The sequence below is a fragment of the Cherax quadricarinatus genome, chromosome 43 (genome assembly GCF_038502225.1).
Source record: "Cherax quadricarinatus isolate ZL_2023a chromosome 43, ASM3850222v1, whole genome shotgun sequence".
NCBI lineage: Eukaryota > Metazoa > Arthropoda > Malacostraca > Decapoda > Parastacidae > Cherax > Cherax quadricarinatus.
Window position 1 is genome coordinate 12,867,343 of NC_091334.1, and position 22,782 is coordinate 12,890,124.

The window sequence follows — 22,782 nt, forward strand, 5'->3', positions numbered from 1 at the left end:
GTCACACATGTGGTCACCCAAACCTGACAATAGTGGGAAGAGGGCCAGAATCCTAAATGTGGCTTCATTGATAATTTATGGTTCATTGCAGGCCACCATTGTTACCAGCAATTGCAGGGGTGGTGAACACTGAAGAACAGTCATAGTAAGGAATATCTGTGGGAAATCTGAAGGTCTTGAATAGCTGATTGAGGGCTGGGTCTGTATGTTCATTGACCTGACCACTGATATGTTCAAGCACTCAACAAAATATGACTTTTGGGTTTGCTAGAAATGCAACATCGCCAATAATGAATATGAAGGACGATGGAAGTCAAATTTCTAGATATCCTGTAACACGCTAACATTTTTCTAACATAGGTGGACATCACAATGTGGATGATATACAGTGAGAATTGCATACAACTTGGCTGTGAAAATACTAGCCAATTCTAATAAATGACCTGGTATGTTCAAGAAAACTATTACAATCAAAACTAAGTGCTAAATGCACAAGGGTCATACAGATGCTCAAGAAAAACAGCTGCATACCTATCATCAGAGGATTCAGAGCCATCAGTGTACAATGGTCCCTCGATAATCGTCCAGCTTGATAGTTGTCCTTTTCGAAAATCGTCGCGTTATTTTCGTCCAAACATTGGCTCGCAAATGGTCGGTTGGCTCACTAATGTCCTTCGTCCGGGACGTGTACCCACGCTCTGAGCCGCCTCGGCCTCCCTTCCCAGCCAGTGTGCCATTGTTTACCAGTGAGCGACGGTCCTCTCACTTACGAAATATTTCATAATATTCCATTCATTTTGGTGCTTGCAAGTGCTAAATAAGCTACCATGGCTCCAAAGAAAGCTCCTAGTGCCAAGCCTTTGGTAAAGAAGGCGAGAAATATGATTGAATTTAAGAAAAACATCATTGAACAATATGAAAGTGGCGTACATGTGGCCGAACTGGCAAGGATGTATAACAAATCCAGTACAACCATATCTTCCATCATGGCCAAGAAAAAGGAAATCAAGGAAGCTGTTGTTGCAAAGGGGGTAAATATGCTGACAAAATGAGATCAGTACTCGAAGATGTTGAGAAATTATTGGTGTGGATAAACGAGAAACAATTAGCAGGAGATACTCTTATGACGTCGATTATTTCTGAAAAGGCTAGGCAGTTGCATGACGATCTGGTAAAGAAATTGCCTGCAACGAGTACTGACAATTGTGAATTTAAGGTCAGCAAAGGTTGGTTTGAGAGATTTAAGAAGCGTAGTGGCATACACAGTGTGATAAGGCATGGTGAGGCTGCCAGTTCAGACAAGATTGCAGCTACAAAATTCGTAAGTGAATTCAAGGAGTACATAGAGGCTGAAGGACTGAAACCTGAACAAGTGTTCAATTATGACAAAACAGGCCTCTTTTGGAAGAAAATGCCAAAGAGGACCTACATTACTCAGGAGGAAAAGGGACTGCCAGGACACAAGCCTATGAAAGACAGGCTGACACTCATGTTCCGTGCTAATGCTAGTGAGTATTTCAAAGTGAAGCCGTTACTAGTGTACCATTCTGAAAATCCCATAGTGTTCCGCAAAAACAATGTTGTGAAGAATAAATTGTGTGTTTTGGAGATCTAATAATAAGGCATGGGACACGAGGGAAGTTTTCGTCGATTGGTTCAATGAAGTGTTTGACCCTAGTGTGAAGAATTACCTCCTGGAAAAGAAATTGGATCTCGAGTGCCTCCTAGTAATAGACAATGCACCTGCTCATCCTCCAGACTTGGATGACCTAATTCTGCAGGAGTTTGGGTTCATGACAGTAAATTTCTTGCCGCCGAATATCACTCCTCTCCTCCAGCCCATGGACCAGCAGGTCATTTCAAACTTTAAAAAACGCTACATCAAAGCAATGTTTCAAAGGTGCTTTAATGTGACCTCAGACGCTCACTTCACCCTAAGATTTTTGGAAAGAACACTTCAGTATCCTCCATTGCATAAGCCTTATAGGTAAGGCTTGGGAGGGAGTGACTACCAGGACTTTGAACTCTGCTTGGAGAAAATTGTGGCCAGATTGTGTCCACAAGAGGGATTTTGAAGGGTTTGGGACTGACCCTGATGAGCCTATGTCAGTTGTGAACTCTGTGTCATTGGGGAGTTCCATGGGGTTGGATGTGAGTTTGGAGGATGTGGAAGAGTTGGTGAAGGACCACAAGGAAGAGCTAACCACTGAGGAGCTGCAAGAGCTTCAGCAGGAACAGATCACAGCTCAATCTTTTGCTGCAGAGGAGGAAGAGAGATGGAAGAAGGTGCCTTCTTCAGAAATTAAGATGACTCAAGAAATCGTAATGACACGATTCTTGAGTCATGTTGACGGCAGTGAAGGGACTTGAGCTAGAGTTCGTCACGGCCACGCTAGCTGGAGATTCGTCTGTAAAAACTTGCATTTGTGGTCACAGTGGTGCCTGTGCTAACCTTCCTATGGTGTAGAAATATACCTAGTTGGATGAATCTTATTGTGGCTAGCTGGTCTAGTGGCTAACGCGACGGGCTGGAGTTTTGAGACTATGACCGCAGGTTCAATCCCGGCCTGGGGTATGGTAAATTAAGGAGATTTTTGAAATGTGGGGTAGGATGGAAAGATTTATGGAGAAACATCACCCTAGAAGGATGTTGCAAGCCATATTGGCAACTTGTACAATGACAGTCTTGGCCCATTTTAGGGAAGTTTTAAAGAGACGCCAGAAACAGAGCTCTCTGGACACTTTTTTTGCGAGACAGGACTCCAGTGACTCAAGCTGATCCTAGTGGCATTAAGAAACAGAGAAGAGAAGTAACCCCAGAAAAGAACTTTGTACCTGAGGTGTTGATGGAAGGGGATTACCCTTCCAAACAGTAACTAATCCAATCTCTCTCCTCCAGTCTTCCATACACTAAGAAGAATTGCCAATAAAGGTAAGTGTTATGCTCTTAATGTTTCATTCATCATGTCCCATTGTATTGTTTATGTACTACATCTATATACTACAGTAGTAGTAGGTTGGTAGACAGCAACCACCCAGGGAAGTACTACCATCCTGCCAGATGACTGTGAAACAGAAACCTGTAACTGTTTTGCATGATGGTAGGATTGCTGGTTTCTTTTTCTGTCTCAAACACGCTAGATAACAGGGATATCTTGCTACTCCTACTTACACTTTGGTCACACTTCACAGACACGCACATGCATGCATGCATGCGTGTGTGTGTGTATAATATATATATATATATATATATATATATATATATATATATATATATATATATATATATATATATATATATATATATATATATATATATATATATATATATATATATATATATATATATATATATATATATATATATACACACACACACACACACACACACACACACACACACACACACACACACACACACACACATACATACATCTAGGTTTTTCTCTCTTTTCTAAATAGCTGTTGTTCTTTATTTCTTCTATTGTCCATAGGGAAGTGGAAAAGAATCTTTCCTCTGTAAGCCATGTGTGTCATATGAGGCGACTAAAATGCCGGGAGCGATGGGCTAGTAACCCCTTCTCCTGTAGACATTTACTAAAAAATAAGAAAAACTTTATAAAACTGGGATGCTTGAATGTGCGTGGATGTAGTGCGGATGACAAGAAACAGATGATTGCTGATGTTATGAATGAAAAGAAGTTGGATGTCCTGGCCCTAAGCGAAACAAAGCTGAAGGGGGTTGGGGAGTTTCGGTGGGGGGAAATAAATGGGATTAAATCTGGAGTATCTGAGAGAGTTAGAGCTAAGGAAGGGGTAGCAGTAATGTTGAAGGATCAGTTATGGAAGGAGAAAAGAGAATATGAATGTGTAAATTCAAGAATTATGTGGATTAAAGTAAAGGTTGGATGCAAAAAGTGGGTCATAATAAGCGTGTATGCACCTGGAGAAGAGAGGAATGTAGAGGAAAGAGAGAGATTTTGGGAGATGTTAAGTGAATGTATAGGAACCTTTGAACCAAGTGAGAGTAATTGTGGTAGGGGACCTGAATGCTAAAGCAGGAGAAACTTTTAGAGAGGGTGTGGTAGGTAAGTTTGGGGTGCCAGGTGTAAATGATAATGGGAGCCGTTTGATTGAACTTTGTATAGAAAGGGGTTTAGTTATAGGTAATACATATTTTAAGAAAAAGTGGATAAATAAGTATACAAGATATGATGTAGGGCGAAATGACAGTAGTTTGTTGGATTATGTATTGGTAGATAAAAGACTGTTGAGTAGACTTCAGGATGTACATGATTCTAGAGGGGCCACAGATATATCAGATCACTTTTTAGTTGTAGCTACACTGAGAGTAAAAGGTAGATGGGATACAAGGAGAACAGAAGCATCAGGAAAGAGAGAGGTGAAGGTTTATAAACTAAAAGAGGAGGCAGATAGGGTAAGATATAAACAGCTATTGGAGGATAGATGGGCTAATGAGAGCATAGGCAATGGGGTCGAAGAGGTATGGGGTAGGTTTAAAAATGTAGTGTTAGAGCGTTCAGCAGAAGTTTGTGGTTACAGGAAAGTGGGTGCGGGAGGGAAGAGGAGCGATTGGTGGAATGATAATGTAAAGAGAGTAGTAAGAGAGAAAAAGTTAGCATATGAGAAGTTTTTACAAAGTAGAAGTGATGCAAGGAGGGAAGAGTATATGGAGAAAAAGAGAGGTGTTAAGAGAGTGGTGAAGCAATGTAAAAAAAGAGCAAATGAGAGTGGGCGAGATGTTAACAAGTTACGGAAGCCAAGAGAACAAATGGATTTGTTAGTTAAAAATAGGAGAGGAGAGTTATTAAATGGAGAGTTAGAGGTATTGGGAAGATGGAGGGAATATTTTGAGGAATTGTTAAATGTTGATGAAGATAGGGAAGCTGTGATTTCGTGTATAGGGCAAGGAGGAATAACATCTTGTAGGAGTGAGGAAGAGCCAGTTTTGAGTGTGGGGGAAGTTCGTGAGGCAGTAGGTAAAATGAAAGGGGGTAAGGCAGCCGGGATTGGTGGGATAAAGATAGAAATGTTAAAAGCAGGTGGGGATATAGTTTTGGAGTGGTTGGTGCAATTATTTAATAAATGTATGGAAGAGGGTAAGGTACCTAGGGATTGGCAGAGAGCATGCATAGTTCCTTTGTATAAAGGCAAAGGGGACAAAAGAGAGTGTAAAAATTATAGTGGGATAAGTCTGTTGAGTATACCTGGTAAAGTGTATGGTAGTTATTATTGAAAGAATTAAGAGTAAGACGGAGAATAGGATAGCAGATGAACAAGGAGGCTTTAGGAAAGGTAGGGGTGTGTGAAACATATAAGTGAACAGTATTTAGATAAGGCTAAACAAGTTTTTGTGGCATTTATGGATTTGGAAAAGGCGTATGACAGGGTGGATAAGGGGGCAATGTGGCACATGTTGCAGGTGTATGGTGTAGGTTACTGAAAGCAGTGAAGAGTTTTTACGAGGATAGTGAGGCTGAAAGGTTGGAGGGAGGGGGTAAAGGAGGTTTTGTGTGTGAGGGGCTTGGACTTCCAGCAGGCATGCATGAGCGTGTTTGATAGGAGTGAATGGAGACAAATGGTTTTTTAATACTTAACGTGCTGTTGGAGTGTGAGCAAAGTAACATTTATGAAGGGATTCAGGGAAACCGGCAGGTCGGACTCGAGTCCTGGAGATGGGAATTACAGTGCCTGCACTCTGAAGGAGGGGTGTTAATGTTGCAGTTTAAAAACTGTAGTGTAAAGCACCCTTCTGGCAAGACAGTGATGGAGTGAATGATGGTGAAAGTTTTTCTTTTTCGGGCCACCCTGCCTAGGTGGGAATCGCCCAGTGTGTTAATAAAGAGAAAAAATAAAAAAATCTATATTTCACGTAAAAAATTGTTTTAATACTTCTGGGTGTCAGGAACAGATTAATTGTATTTACATTATTTCTTATGGGGAAAATTGATTCGAAAATCGTTGCACTTCCAGGAACGGATTAATGACGATAAATGAGGGACCACTGTATATGCAACAGCATGAGTAAAATTGGAAGTGATCAAGAAATAGTGAATGTCAAGTTAAAGAAGGCAAGTGAGCTTTTGCATATGGAAGTAAGTAAGACCAAATATGAGTAATCAGAACTTCCCAAGAATGGAGGTGAAAAGTATTTAAATTACTGAGATTACCTGAAAGTCCTAAATATGGACTCACTGGAATGGAGGACATAATATATACATGAAAGGATGTAATTCCACATTTATACACTGCCATATATGCTCGAGCATGAGATATGCGAGAAAGTGTATAATAAACTCAATGAAAAGCAAGAGGTGCCATGGGCATAATAAGATAACACTGCATAAACATCCATCATCCCAGACTATTCAACATCTTACCAGAAGATATCAGAAACACTGCTGGGACAAGTGTAGAAATCTTCAATACGAAACTGGACAATATCTTTACGAAATACCAGATCACCCAGGGTTTGATGGATACGTCAGCCAGTTGGCCACCAGCAGAAACAGCCTGGTTGACCAGGCAAGCCTCAGACAAACCTGGCCCAAGGCCAGGTTCCGGGAGCAGAAAAGCTTTCAAATCTCATCAAAGGTAAAGGGTGAATATAGAAAGGAGGCAAATTAGAGAACCATGAGATAACGGTTACAAAGCGACAAACGTAATCCTTGATGATGAATGGAATCAAGTGTAGAAATAATCGGGGAGACTGAAGAATATATTTGGTCGCCATAATCAAGTTTAGATGAGCTTAGACTCGCACTTCCCTCAGTCCTTTCTATCTCAATCTCTTGTTACCCTCTACCCCTGCACTATCCACTGCCCTGCTGTTCTTCGTAACCAACTAATTATCCCTCCCCCTTTTGCCACCTGATACCCCCGCTTCCTTCCTGCCCTGCAGTGCTGTATAGCCCTTGTGGTTTAGCGCTTCTTTTTGATTATAATAATAATAATAATAATAATGAGCTTAGAGATGAATGAAGGTTTGTCTATCAGCTCCTCAAGAAAGACTGACTTTTAATGTTTAGGGGGTCATGACAAGCAACTTTGAGGGAGGTTATGTGAAGCTTCCAGGACATTCAGCAATCCAACAGAAAGCAGAGAAATCTTGAGTATCCTGTTAAGGGATATGAGAGCCACACAAGTATCAAACGGAAGTCAAAGGTTTGGTTAGCTTTATAATGGTGCTTGCATAACATCTCCGATCTCGGGTAAGGCAGATGTAAATCTCTACTTTGGTGATAAGTGTCCAGACTACATTGCTTGAAGTCTTGTTGGACTAGTGTGTGGGATAATGACAGAACCGCAGCTAGAATTGAGGAAGGAACATTTGTGTGCTGTGACGGGTATTGTCAGTAGAGCTGATACGGTAAAGATTGTCAGCTTGTTCAGCATCCTTCAGTAACATGCATACCACTCGAGTGCGAGAAAGAACACGTTCTGGCCAACATGCCTCACGATGGCTTTCCTAATGCTATTTGGTCAGGTAATCAGTAAGGTCATTGGAATAGAGCCTGTAGCAAGAGAGATATTCAGGTAGTGTTTCTTAGGATTAGCAATGCCTACACTTTAAAGGAGGGGGTTTGGGATATTTACTGTTTGGAGTGACACCTGAACTGTCATCTGTGTGCCTCTGCAAAGATTGATCATATGTGAATGATGGTGAAAGTATTTCTTTCTCTTTAGGGTCATCCTGCCTCGTTTAGAGACAGCCAGTGTGTTAAAAAAAAAAATACAGCCTCTCCTCACTTTAACAACAGAGTTCCGTTCCAAATAACATGTCAATAAATGAATTCGTTGCTAAACAAGGGGCTCATATCTCTAAGTACTGATCCTAATTTTTTTTTTATCCTATAACACTTAGGAAAATGTGCTCTTTATTTTCATTAAAAGAAAAAAAAAATTTATTTTTCAGAATATTCGGGGCACTGAGGTAGTGAACGTGTATATACAAGTTTGGACCGTTTACGGGTTAAATGTACATACAGTATATTGTAATAAACAAAATAGAGGAAATCAGCTGTAATATACATTATTTAGGTATGCATACTGGTCAGAGAGCCCGTCGTAAGTCCGAGTCGTCAGTAAACAAGTACGTCACTAAATGAGGAAAGGTTGTATACAGGGAGAACATTTCAGGGGTTAAAACTCTTCAGACCTAATCCTATTGATAAGGTATAAGAGGAAGGAAATAGCTGAAGGTTGTACTGAGTTAAAGCACAGGTTGACACCTTGAAAAGCTCAGGAAAGTTAAGAGTAAATTGCAAATTATTAATATAATCAATTTAAGTGCTAAACCCATACAAGTCTAACCCCCATTGTGCATCGTGAGGCAAAATTCAGTGCAATAGATTGCTGCTACTGGAAGTTTTGATAGTATTTCCATCACTGCACCAATTGAAAAAGGAATGTAGGGTCAGGTTATTTATATATATATATATATATATTTTTTTTTTTCAACAAGTCGGCCGTCTCCCACCGAGGCAGGGTGACCCAAAAAAGAAAGAATATAAAAATATATATATATATATATATATATATATATATATATATATATATATATATATATATATATATATATATATATATATATATATATATATATATATATATATATATATATATATAAAAGAATGATTGGCTATTAGGTCTCCCAAGGGAGTCAACCCCCCCCCCCCCATCATAATTAATATCAGGTTTGCATATGAAATTATTTAGAATTTTACCATGTATTTGGCCTTTTAAAACCTATAGTTCTAATATATTACAGCTTGCTTACTTTAACCCCAACCTTCAAAACAAGCAAGCCTTGCCTACTTTCTTACTTTCAAAATGTCACATTACACTAGACAAAAATCTTGTCATTCAACTTTATCCCACTTTACAAAACTGGAATGCCCAGTGAAGTTTTTTTCTAAGAAAATTTTTAACATTTCCTGTTAATATACATAACTTGTGTGCCTTCTGCATTTTTTTTTTTCTTTTTGACTCTTGGCTGATAGTGTTTGGAGCCAATGGTTTACAAGATATATAATTCCACTTACAGAGATTTGTTGAATTCTCTCTCCTATATGATGGTAGGGTATTAAAAAGCCTTGCGCCCTTGATATTTATGGCGTTATCTATACCTCAGACTAGTAAAATGATGAATGTTCACCTTCAGATAATTTCAAATCTCGAGTAGTCCATGTGCTTTTCGTAAGTATAAAAATAAAATATAAACTGTGAATGGGAGTTCATTAGTACAGTATATCCATCCTTACCAATTAAATGAAATTAATTAGTTTAAAAAATACTTCACAACATGAAAAAGGACAGCTTATTAGTAACAAACTACAACACTTACAGATCCTTTGGGTGGGCAGCTCAGGGTCTTAAAACAGCAACTCATATGCTTGTGATGAAATAAACACATATCAGGACTGAATCTATTAAGTTTGGAAAAGGTTCATCAATAATTAAGATATCTGATACACTTATGAATTAATAATGTTAGAGCCCCTAATAAACCAGTAAAGGGTGCAAATTGGAAGCTGGGAAAAACCTGGTAAAATCCTTTAGTTGTATTTTAGCATATTCAGCCATACAATAATAAATTAATGTGAATCCTAACACAAATAAAAGATTACAATAAGCGCTGGTTTTATTTTAGACACAAAAGCATGATGTTGAAGGAAAAAGGGTATTGGCATAAAAATAAATCTGTTAAATGATTTCAATAAAAAAGTGCTTAGTTTCAATTAAATTATATCTTATACAGTGATATACAAGTATTCTCTGGTGCTTTACAATTATTGACAAAGTAGTAACATGAAAATACTACATCATACATTGTTTACATGTCTTCACTATTTCATATAATCACAGATGGTGGCAGTAATAATAATAATAATGACAATAATAATAATAAAAATAACCAATTGACAAAACCCCACCTACAGTCATTCAAATATTAAATATTCAGTTTTGAATTTACAGAACAGCCACACACTTCCCAATATCATTTTTTCCAGTATTCAAACTTGAGGTCCTTAAAACAAAAAAGGCATCTGTGTGGGAAACCTATAATACATTAGTAGGCAAACAAGACAGTAACAAGCAGATGCACGAGGCTGGATCAGCTCCTAAGATGGTGTCTGACTGCTACCACTAGTTCCACTCCAAACTGCTTTATCATTAATAGAAATAGGGAACTAACAAAGTTTCCATACAAAAAGTTTAAGTCACAATAAGAGGTGGTTACACCTTTGCAGCAGCACAGGGCTCTCACAGACAACAAGCAGCAATTGTGAGCTTCATTGTTGTTATAGCCTTTAGTGGAACCAAATGACTGATACACTTCTCATTTGCTCTTATCAAGAAATGCATCCAACATTTAGGACCACCTAAAAGTTATAACAACCTAACTACTCACAATGATACGAGAGTCGCATTACTCCCATGGGGATGGGGAGAAGGTGAAAGTGTAAAGAATGGGGAGGAAAGAGGGGGAGGAAAAAATATATGCTTGGACAATTGGTGCAGGGCGTGACTTAAAATGCTGGTTGGCAAAGAGTAATATTCAATTGTAGATAATGTTGGAGTATCAGGACATGGATTCCTACATAGTTCTCATTCTCCAAACCATGGCATCAACAGCAGAAAACAAATTCCAAGCCAGTTTTTGCCAGAATCCAAACATACCACAAAATTTAACCATGGAACCCAAGCATGGAATTCAAGCTTTGAGCCTCACTGTTCACTAAATATTTTCTTAAGGAATAATTGATATTTCAATCACATTCATAGGCACTGCCTCAATCCCACTACAAAAATTTCACTAAATTAGTCTTTGTTCTTTAAATCATTGCACTTTGCAATAGCAGGTGATGTACAAGGCTCACAGTGCTGCTCCATCTTCAAAGGTGGCTCACATGGCATTGGCACTTGGCTAAAGAGAGGCCATGGTGTTAAGTTAATTAAACAGTCTATATGTGGTTCTAGAACACCTGAATGCAATACCATTTGTTAATGTCCAGGTTTAGCAGGCAGGTGCTGCCTACAAAGGCCAAAAAAACAGCAGACTTGTTTTGGAGCTTCTGCTACTCACTGCTTGACTAGTCACTTGTGGAATCTTCAGTACATACATAGTCAAAATTTAAGTAAATACTGAATTAAGCACATAAGTGGAAATATATTTTTTTCAAAAAGGATATTACTCATTTAAATGAAAAATGCAAATTTTAATACAAGAAACATTTTTAGTTTCTGAAAAAATTCAAAATGACTGAATTTTAAAAGCCACTTGCCATAGAAATCAGGATGTAATGCAAGAATACACTAATTCCATAATTGCCAGTAGGTATATTGTTTCTTATACACCCCACCCTCCACAGTTCACTCATACTTGCCTTACTTGGGGTAGTTTCCATGTAATCCATGACTGTATTCACATGATTTTTCACATCAAAGTTCTGCTGTGAAACTTGTGGTCACCAGTCACATGAAATATATGGAGGGTCCCAACATTCACTTTGAGCAGAAGGAACATTCTTCTCACAGCAATACAAATCACTGCCACTCGTTTATTTACAATCACATATATATATTTTTCATTATAAATAACAGAACATCCATTTCAAACCATTCTGATATCCACTACTAAAAACATCTGAATAATGCAGTGGATTATTCTTAAATAGATTCAGACAAGTTACTGATGAGAATCTAAAAATCTTCATTGCTTAGCCTTTTCCTTTAATACAATGACACTTCTTCAACTGTGACCTTTCTCTTCACACAATGTACATTAGCAAAAGCAACTTTGATTTCTGAAGCTCCCCAATCTAAGTAATTTCCGTCTAAGAAAAATCTAATACATTTTTTCAATTTCAGTCAATTGTATCTGTAAAAGAACTTAATTTTCCTGGGTACTGTCCTGCACAGAGGGCTGGGAATTTGGAGTTAATTGTGGGGATGGTGTGGTCTTATTTGTGCCACCTACACTGCTGCTAGTACTGTTGATGGTACTGCAAGAACTGCTGCTACTGCTAGTGCTGGTAATGCTGGTATTAGTGGTGGTACTAGTTTGTGGTCCTCCTTGGTTACTTGTACTAACAATCATGGTGGTACTACCACCTGTTGTTCCTACTATGCAAGTTGTGGATGTTGTAGCTGTAGTTGGAATGGTGGTGGTAATATTAGCAGAAGTTACCTCTGTACTTCCAGTGCTGCTACCACTACCACTGGTAACTGTTACTGAACCACCACTATGGCTGAAATACAAAACTGATGTTTATTGTATATACATAAATAATATTCCAATACTCTACAATGGATATTAGAAAAAATTACAACATACAAGACAATAAAGTAATATGTTTCTAAAGTTGCTAATAATTAGGTGTAGATTTAAAAATTGTTGTAGAAGAGATTTCATCTTTTTATCAGCTCCAGCAAACTTTGATAACAATGGCACTTGTCCTAAAAGTAATACTGGAAAACTTATCCAAAATTAAGACCATGGCTACTACACAAAAAAAAAAAAAAAAAAAAATCCTCATATCTGACATTCTCAAGCCTTGGAAAATGGAGGCCAATCAAAAAAAAATAAGAGTAAACACAACCTGAAGACTAGGGTGTACTCGCAATTCCTAGAACAAGAGACTGATTATACTGTAGTTGTAAGACATCCTAAATGGGCCAGCAGGCCGCCAGCATATATAACAGCCTGGTTGATTACGCAAACACCAGACAAGCCTAATTCAGGGCAGGGTTATGAGTAGGAAAATTCTCAAAGCCTTCAAAGGTATGCCTGGTATCTGTGGCAGTGACCTGCAGCATCTTTAGTACACGTGCAAAAATGAGTTAATTTTTCGTGACTTATTGGGGTATTTTTTTTCATTCGCCCTATTTTTTTTTTTCATACTGTTGTGAATATGCCTGGGAGCATATGCTGGGTTGTGTGTTGGTTCTGAAGGAAAAACAGCACAGTGGGCAGGGTGACAGTGAAAGTATTAAAATTGCTATAGTTAACAAAACAAATACAACAATAACAGCCCAAAATTTTGTTGTGTAGTGATTCTTGGAAATGCATTCATTTTATTAAAAATTCCTTGAAGCATGGGAAATTTAAGGAAAGTACTACCTATTCCTATGTTATATTAAGGCAATAAATGTACATTACAATTTATTAAATATATAGTAGGTTGGTAGACAGCAACCACCCAGGGAGGTACTACCGTCCTGCCAAGCAAGTAAAACAAAAGCCTGTAATTGTTTTACATGATGGTAGGATTACTGATGTCTTTTTTCTGTCTCCTAAACATGCAAGATTTCAGGTACGTCTTGCTACCTCTACTTACACTTAGGTCACACTACACATGCATGTACAAGCATGTATATACACACCCCTTTAGGTTTCCTTTTCTTTTCTTAATAGTTCTTGTTTATTTCCTCTTATCTCCATGGGGAAGTGGAACAGAATTCTTCCTTTGTAAGCCATGCATGTCGTACGAGGTGACTAAAATGCCAGGAGCAAGGGGCTAGTAACCTTTTCTCCTGTATACTATATTACTACAATCAAAAAAGAGAAACTTTTGTTTTTCTTTTTGGGCCACCCTGCTTCAGTGGGATACTGCCGGTTTGTTGAAAGAAGATCCCTGAAACCTGAGGGATAATGAACTTCCAGTATACTTTTGCTTAATTTTTTTATTTAACCCTTTCAGGGTCAGTCCCATTGTATCAGAGCTTTGGAAGCCAGTGTTGGTCCCAAAGTACAATGCCATGAGCTCAGCTCACTTAGGTAAGCTGTGAGAGGTAAATTTGGGCCTAGATATGAGAGAATGGGTCTATGCAGTAAGTGTGCACCATATAAAAAAAAAAAAGCCTGCAGTACATAATGGGGAAAAATTTTACTTTTTTTTTTTTTGTTCAAATGCAGCTTTGCAGTGTTTTTCATATGGTTTTTATGGATGTATTCTTTGTTTCTTGGTCTCATTTGATAGAACGGAAATTATGTTATAGAAATAGACATGATTCTGATTGGTTTCAGGACTGAGAGTTGCTTGAAATTGAGTTCAAATTAGTGGAAATGTTCGATTTTTGCCAATATTCCTGAGTACACAAATTACATCACTCGTCCAATACACATCCAACTGGTCGGTTTAACATGCTTTCACGAATGCACTGACATTTATTTATACAATTATTACAATACTACAGTAATCTGCATAGCAGTAAATCTTTTATTTTTTGTGTGAATAAAAATTCAAAATGAAATGCAAGCATAATATAGGAGAGGCCTGAGGATGTTGACGAATGAACAGACAAAATGTTAATTTTGTGCGAGATTGGCCAAATTACTGATTTCTGATCACTTTATTGGGTAGATTTAATAGGTAAATGGGCAATTTCTTGTACTCAATCAATAAAATAGAAAGAATACTAGCTAAACAACTATGAGTCTAGTCAATCAAAACAATGGAATTGGCTGAAAATAGGGCTCAAAGTGGGGAAAATCGTCACTGCAATGCTGAGGCCGATAACTTTGCGAGAGTGTAATTCCGTAAGTTCCACCAAATTTCATACCTTTAGTTTTGATACCTTCGGAAAAGCTTCTCTATAATTTCACAAGGAAAATATATTTTTTTTAATTCTCTGACCCTGAAAGCAGGTTTCAGATCAGGGGTCCCAACCTTGAAAGGGTTAACAGCCACTAAACTAATTACAGGTCTCCCTCAATATTCACGTTTTCAACTTTCGCAGGCTTCACACATTCGCGAATTTCCAACCGCCAAATTCCCAGCCGCCAAATCATATTTAAGTTTACCGCCACGAGTCCTTACTACCCTCCCTCCGACCCCTGCAACTGGCAGCCAGCCTTCCCACTACTATGTGGTGAGTGTTTTGTTTGTTTATTATTTGCTATTAAACTACAGTATAAATAATGTAAACCCATCCATGACTGCATATTAGAATGGCTATTCAGACAGGTATTGGAAGGTGACATCATGTGTTTACTCTTGAACACAGCAAAGAATCAAACATTTCTGCTACTGCTAATAATAATAATAATATTAATATAATAATAATAATAATAATAATAATAATAATAATAATAATAATAATAATAATAATAAATACGATAGAATTGAAGAAGGAAATTGTACAAAAATACGAGGGTTGAAGCAGTGGTGGAGGAAGTGGTTGACGCATCGTCAGTGTGGCTTTGTTTATGCTGGAGTGAGTATTAGTCTCTGTGCTCTTCCAAACATTTCACAATAATTCATTGTATTTGGTGCTTGTAGATTGAGTGTGACTGGAGTGGTTGAGGCAGTGGTAGAGGCAGTGGTAGAGGCAGTTATAGAGGCAGTGGTAGAGGCAGTGGTAGAGGCAGTGGTAGAGGCAGTGGTAGAGGCAGTGGTAGAGGCAGTGGTAGAGGCAGTGATATTTACTAACATATATGTTATAAATAATAATAGTACATTATGAATAACATTTATTATTATTATTATTATTATTATTATTATTATTATAAGCGACTATTGGCAGAAAGGTGGGCTAGTGCAAAGATGAGTAGTGGGGGGGTTGAAGAGGGTTGGAATAGTTTTAAAAATGCAGTATTAGAATGTGGGGCAGAAGTTTGTGGTTATAGGAGGGTGGGGGCAGGAGGAAAGAGGAGTGATTGGTGGAATGATGAAGTAAAGGGTGTAATAAAAGAGAAAAAGGTAGCTTATGAGAGGTTTTTACAAAGCAGAAGTGTTATAAGAAGAGCAGAGTATATGGAGAGTAAAAGAAAGGTGAAGAGAGTGGTGAGAGAGTGCAAAAGGAGAGCAGATGAAAGAGTGGGAGAGGCACTGTCAAGAAATTTTAATGAAAATAAGAAAAAATTCTGGAGTGAGTTAAACAAGTTAAGAAAGCCTAGGGAAAGTATGGATTTGTCAGTTAAAAACAGAGTAGGGGAGTTAGTAGATGGGGAGATGGAGGTACTAGGTAGATGTCGAGAATATTTTGAGGAACTTCTAAATGTTGAGGAAGAAAGGGAGGCGGTAATTTCATGCACTGGCCAGGGAGGTATACCATCTTTTAGGAGTGAAGAAGAACAGAATGTAAGTGTGGGGGAGGTACGTGAGGCATTACGTAGAATGAAAGGGGGTAAAGCAGCTGGAATTGATGGGATCATGACAGAAATGTTAAAAGCAGGGGGGGATATAGTGTTGGAGTGGTTGGTACTTTTGTTTAATAAATGTATGAAAGAGGGGAAGGTACCTAGGGATTGGTGGAGAGCATGTATAGTCCCTTTATATAAAGGGAAAGGGGACAAAAGAGATTGTAAAAATTATAGAGGAATAAGTTTACTGAGTATACCAGGAAAAGTATATGGTAGAGTTATAATTGAAAGAATTAGAGGTAAGACAGAATGTAGGATTGCGGATGAGCAGGGAGGCTTCAGAGTGGGTAGGGGATGTGTAGATCAAGTGTTTACATTGAAGCATATATGTGAACAGTATTTAGATAAAGGTAGGGAAGTTTTTATTGCATTTATGGATTTAGAAAAGGCATATGATAGAGTGGATAGAGGAGCAATGTGGCAGATGTTGCAAGTATATGGAATAGTTACTAAATGCTGTAAAGAGCTTTTATGAGGATAGTGAGGCTCAGGTTAGGGTATGTAGAAGAGATGGAGAATACTTCCCAGTAAAAGTAGGTCTTAGACAGGGATGTGTAATGTCACCATGGTTGTTTAATATATTTATAGATGGGGTTGTAAAAGAAGTAAATGCTAGGGTGTTCGGGAGAGGGGTGGGATCAAATTATGGGGAATCAAATTCAAAATGGGAACTGACACAGTTACTTTTTGCTGATGATACTGTGCTTATGGAAGATTCTAAAGAAAAATTGCAAAGGGTAGTGGATGAGTTTGAGAATGTGTGTAAAGGTAGAAAGTTGAAAGTGAACATAGAAAAGAGTAAGGTGATGAGGGTATCAAATGATTTAGATAAAGAAAAATTGGATATCAAATTGGGGAGGAGGAGTATGGAAGAAGTGAATGTTTTCAGATACTTGGGAGTTGACGTGTCAGCAGATGGGTTTATGAAGGATGAGGTTAATCAAAGAACTGATGAGGGAAAAAAGGGGAGTGGTGCATTGAGGTATATGTGGAGTCAAAAAACGTTATCTATGGAGGCAAAGAAGGGAATGTATGAAAGTATAGTAGTACCAACACTCTTATATGGATGTGAAGCTTGGGTGGTAAATGCAGCAGTGAGGAGACGGTTGGAGGCAGTGGAGATGTCCTGTCTAAGGGCAATGTGTGGTGTAAATATTATGCAGAAAATTCGGAGTGTGGAAATTAGGAGAAGGTGTGGAGTTAATAAAAGCATTAGTCAGAGGGCAGAAGAGGGGTTGTTGAGGTGGTTTGGTCATTTAGAGAGAATGGATCAAAGTAGAATGACATGGAAAGCATATAAATCTATAGGGGAAGGAAGGAGGGGTAGGGGTCATCCTCGAAAGAGTTGGAAAGAGGGGGTAAAGGAGGTTTTGTGGGCGAGGGGCTTGGATTTCCAGCAAGCGTGCATGAGCGTGTTAGATAGGAGTGAATGGAGACGAATGATACTTGGGACCTGACGATCTGTTGGAGCGTGAGCAGGGTAATATGTAGTGAAGGGATTCAGGGAAACCGGTTATTTTCATATAGTCGGACTTGAGTCCTGGAAATGGGAAGTACAATGCCTGCACTTTAAAGGAGGGGTTTGGGATATTGGCAGTTTGGAGGGATATGTTGTGTATCTTTATACGTTGGTTTAGAAAGACACGTAAGCAAACACTGACATATTTATTAGAAAACGTTTCAGTCCTGGGACCTTATTCACTTCTAACATACAGAGGTAGAAAGGCATTATATATATAGGCGGAGAGTGAGGTGTGACGCACGTGACCTGAGGAATGTCATAAGAACCTAAGAATGGAGGAACACTGTAGAAGGCCTACTGGCCCATGCGAGGCAGGTCCTTATCAAAACAACCTCTGCCTATTTTGAGGACGGGTAGACGATGAAATCATGCGACTCCTGTGTTGTTGGGTTGGTGGTGCTTAAGTATCATGTATGTCAATGTTTTTGAAATTTTGTAGTTTCCAGTGTTGTGATCTATAGTGTCGGTGACAGCGATTAGCGAGGCTTCTAGGCACCGTCGGCGTCTGAGGTCTGGTTCGGTGAGAACGAGTTGTGCCTGATTCCAGTTCATCAAATGTCCCGTGGAGTCTCTGTGGAGGACACAGGCGTACCTTACATCGTCTCTGTTAGAGGCATTTCGATGCTCATTCAGGCAGACTGCAAGATCTCTGCCTGTCTCGCCTCACTAATCGCCGTCACCGACACTATAGAACACAACACTGGAAACTACAAAATTTCAAAAACATTGGCATACATGATACTTAAGCACCACCAACCCAACAACACAGGAGTCACATGATTTCATCGTCTACCCGTCCACATCATAGGCAGAGGTTGTTTTGATAAGGACCTGCCTCGCATGGGCCAGTAGGCCTTCTACAGTGTTCCTCCATTCTTATGTTCTTATGACATTCCTCAGGTCACGTGTGTCACACCTCACTCTCCGCCTATATATATAATGCCTTTCTACGTCTGTATGTTAGAAGTGATCAAGGTCCCAGGACCGAAACGTTTTCTAATAAATATGTCATAGTGTTTGCTTACGTGTCTTTCTAAACCAACTTGTCGGTATTTATTACCAAGGTTTATACCATCTTTATGCGTATATGCTTCTAAACTGTTGTATTCTGAGCACCTCTGCAAAAGCAGTGATAATGTGTGAGTGTGGTGAAAGTGTTGAATGATGATGAATGTATTTTCTTTTTGGGGATTTTCTTTCTTTTTTGGGTCGCCCTGCTTCGGTGGGAGACGGCCGACTTGTTGGAAAAAAAAAAAAAAAAAAAGTTATTAAGGCATAACGTATGTATTTAGTACAATTTACGATGTTTTCATGTATTTTATGATTGTTCATGGTTTGACAAGTTAAGGAAGCAGTATTGTATTATATTTCCCTGCAATATATTGGGGCACCAAACATTCGAGGTTTTTCAACATTCGCGAGGCTCTTGATCCCCTAACCCTCGTGAATGTTGAGGGAGACCTGTACTACTTCAGAAAACAAAGCTCACAATTCATACCAGAGTTACACAATTTATGTGAACAAACATAGCAGTCTTAATGAAAAGGGGCAGAAATTTTTCCATAAATAAGGAGCAAACATTTATGACAGAAAATGTGATACCTTAAACAAGGGGATGACTAGACTGTTTTCAGGCACTGCATTTAATGGTTTTGTTAAAACATTATCTTAACAGTTGCAACCAGTATCTGCAATAATGTAGCTATTCAAATGAGAGAGTAATTTTTTTGGTTCATCAAGTGCTATTTCATGTTATATTGACGAAGATTCAATTATATTCCGAGACAACATTAAGAATTAAAATTTATGCACTCAACCAATCAATTGGACGATAACAAAAGCTCAGGTGGGTAAAAATCACATGCGATCTTTTCCTATCCGAATCAAGTACTTGTGTGGAGAAACAGGTCTCAAATGAGTTATTTGTCTTGCCTAAACAGAACAAATCACAGTATCGTCATAGCACACAGTAAATTCCACCGTCTGATGATGCATGACAATTTTTAAAAAACACTTCAGCTGTGATGGCCAAAAGGCCATCATGACTCTTTAAAAACAATACTCAGTCTATGAACTGTCACAACCCCTTAACCCAACAAAGCAAAAGCACTGATACTTCTTTCAATATTTTGATAACTGTTTTAGTTTTTTATTACACACACACATGAAACAGAGGTGGGGTTTAACACCACTATGCCTCTACTAAACAATGGACCCATCTCTGGTGAAGAGAGGAAGAGTGGTATATGACAGGACCTTGCTACTCTCTCAGATGTGATCTGACTTTCTTATCTTTTATACTTTGTGTGTAATGCACTCATTAAATGAGAATAGCACCACTACGTCTATTCTCAAACAATGAACTATCTCTGGTGAGTACATCTTTTAAATTCCATCATCATAAAAAAATAACAGGAATTAGAGAGAAGATTACCATCTCAGTCCCCATCCCAAGTTACAACATGGGCTTCTATGGCAAAATGAGATTAACTTAACAAACCATTCTTGTCCCAAGCTAGGTAGTTAAGCTGGGGATCACTACATCTAAACCATTCAAATTACTCAAGTGAATCACCCCTATTTAATACAAATGGTTTGAATTAAAACATTTTAAAAATTTGTGTATTACCTTCGATTCTGACAGCTCACTGAAGAATCTTTAGTTGAAAAATTTAGCTGTGAACTAGAAGGTTGTGGTCCTGAGGTAGGTGGCACTTTTTGCTGCTGCTGCTGCTGCTGCTGCTGCTGCTGCTGTTGTTGCTGTTGTTGTTGTTGTTGTTGTTGTTGCTGTTGTTGCTGTTGTTGTTGCTGTTGTTGTTGTTGCTGCTGCTAATGCAAAGGAATATCTAGGTCAAAAGTCAGTACTGTATACTAAAACATGATCACACTTGTGTACTACTGTGAATGTTGCAACTTTCAAGATTGAAATACCAGAAAAAAAAAATTTGAAGGCCATCTTTCAGAAAAAAAATGTCATTATCAAAAATTTTTTTTAACATTGTCCATCTGCCACCGAGAATGGGGGAAAAACAAAAAAAAATGCATACACCATCACTTATTCAATAGCTGTCACGCTAGAGCTTTGTAGGCATCATATTTCAAATGACCCTTTGAACTGCAACAGCCTCACCCATCTTCCAGAATACAGGCACTGTACTTCATCTCCAGGACTTAAGTCCAACTAACCAGTTCCCCTGAATTCCTTGATAAATGTTAAGCTTGCTCACACCAACAGCACATCATGGAATAAAAGTATCAAACAGTTTAACAAGTATTCACAACAGATAATACAGTAAATAGTTTAGTGTTGAATTTTTTTTTTTTTTTTTCAATAGATAAAGAACAATTCAGAACTGCATATTTAATCAATAAGTACGATAAAGCCAATCATAATTACACGAAGAACCTCTTATTAAATGCTTACCCCTGGTGGCTGCTGCTGCTGTAGTGGTTGTTGCTGCTGTGGCTGTTGCTGCTGCTGCCCAGGTTCTGAGGAAGGAGGAAGAGGAGCCACTTCTTCAGGAACAGCAACTTCTGCCTCCTCACATTCTTCTGGTTCAGGTTCCTATAAAGAAAAAGTGTTAAACATTTCAAAAACAAGCTTTAACCTATCTGAGAAAGTGAATCCTCAGATATGATTTGTATTATATAAAAACTATTTTAGAGTGGATAGGGAAGCAATGTGGCAGATGTTGCAAGTATATGGAATAGGTGGTAAGTTACTAAATACTGTAAAGAGTTTTTATGAGGACAGTGAGGCTCAGGTTAGGGTGTGTAGAAGAGAGGGAGACTACTTCCCAGTAAAAGTAGGTCTTAGAAAGGGATGTAATGTCACCATGGTTGTTTAATACATTTATAGATGGGGTTGTAAAAGAAGTAAATGCTAGGGTGTTCGGGAGAGGAGTGGGATTAAATTATGGGGAATTAAATACAAAATGGGAAGTGACAAAGTTACTTTTTGCTGATGATACTGTGCTTATGGGAGATTCTAAAGAAAAATTGCAAATGTTAGTGGACAAATTTGGGTGTGTGTGTAAAGGTAGAAAGTTGAAAGTGAACACAGAAAAGATTAAGGTGATGAAAGTATCAAATGATTTAGATAAGAAAAATTGGATATCAAATTTTGGAGGAGGAGTATGGAAGTGAATGTTTTCAGATATTTGGGAGTTGACATGTCAGCGGATGGATTTATGAAAAATGAGGTTAATCATAGAATTGATGAAGGAAAAGAGGTGAGTTGTGCATTGAGGTATATGTAGAGGCAAAAAATGTTATCTATGGAGGCAAAGAAGGGAATGTATGAAAGTATAGTAGTACCAACACTCTTATATGGGTGTGAAGCTTGGGTTGTAAATGCTGCAGCAAGGAGGCGGTTGGAGGCAGTGGAGATCTCCTGTCTAAGGGCAATGTGTGGTGTAAATATAATGCAGAAAATTCGGTGTGGAAATTAGGAGAAGGTGTGGAGTTAATAAAAGTATTAGTCAGAGGGCTGAAGAGGGTTTGTTGAGGTGGTTTGGTCATTTAGAGAGAATGGATCAAAGTAGAATGACATGGAAAGCGTATAAATCTGTAGGGGAAGGAAGGCGGGGTAGGGGTCGTCCTCGAAAAGGTTGGAGGGAGGGGGTAAACGAGGTGTTGTGGGCGAGGGGTTTGGACTTCCAGCAAGTGTGCGTGAGCGGGTTAGATAGGAGTGAATGGAGACAAATGGTATTTAAGAACATAAGAAAGGAGGAACACTGCAGCAGGCTTGTTGGCCCATACTAGGCAGGTCCTTTACAATTCATCCCCCTAACAAAAATTTGACCAATCCAATTTTCAATGCTACCCAAGAAATAAGCTCCGATGTGCAAGTCCCACTCAAATCCAACCCTTCCCACTCATGTACTTATCCAACCTAAATTTGAAACTACCCAAAGTCCTAGCCTCAATAACCCAACTAGGTAGACTGTTCCACTCATCTACTACCCTATTTCCAAACCAATACTTTCCTATGTCCTTTCTAAATCTAAACTTATCTAATTTAAATCCATTACTGCGGGTTCTCTCTTGGAGAGAGATCCTCAAGACCTTGTTAATATCCCCTTCATTA

The 22,782-nt window shown here is 38.5% G+C and overlaps 1 protein-coding gene across 4 annotated transcripts in view; it reads right to left on the minus strand.

Moving 5' to 3' along the window:
* Window positions 1-10,063: 10,063 nt before the first annotated feature.
* The window catches only part of faf (ubiquitin carboxyl-terminal hydrolase-like faf), a 264,269-nt gene continuing 251,550 nt past the window's right edge, over window positions 10,064-22,782 (minus strand). For 3 of the 4 annotated variants that reach the window (XM_070093596.1, XM_070093595.1, XM_070093593.1), the window contains exons 50-52: window positions 21,118-21,258; window positions 20,323-20,522; window positions 10,064-12,275 (exon numbers count right to left, since the gene is read on the minus strand). In XM_070093596.1, the coding sequence (XP_069949697.1) occupies window positions 11,918-12,275; window positions 20,323-20,522; window positions 21,118-21,258 (699 nt within the window). In that variant the 3' untranslated portion in view covers window positions 10,064-11,917. The remainder of the gene's footprint in view (window positions 12,276-20,322; window positions 20,523-21,117; window positions 21,259-22,782) is intronic. The other variant, XM_070093594.1, reaches the window with a different exon arrangement.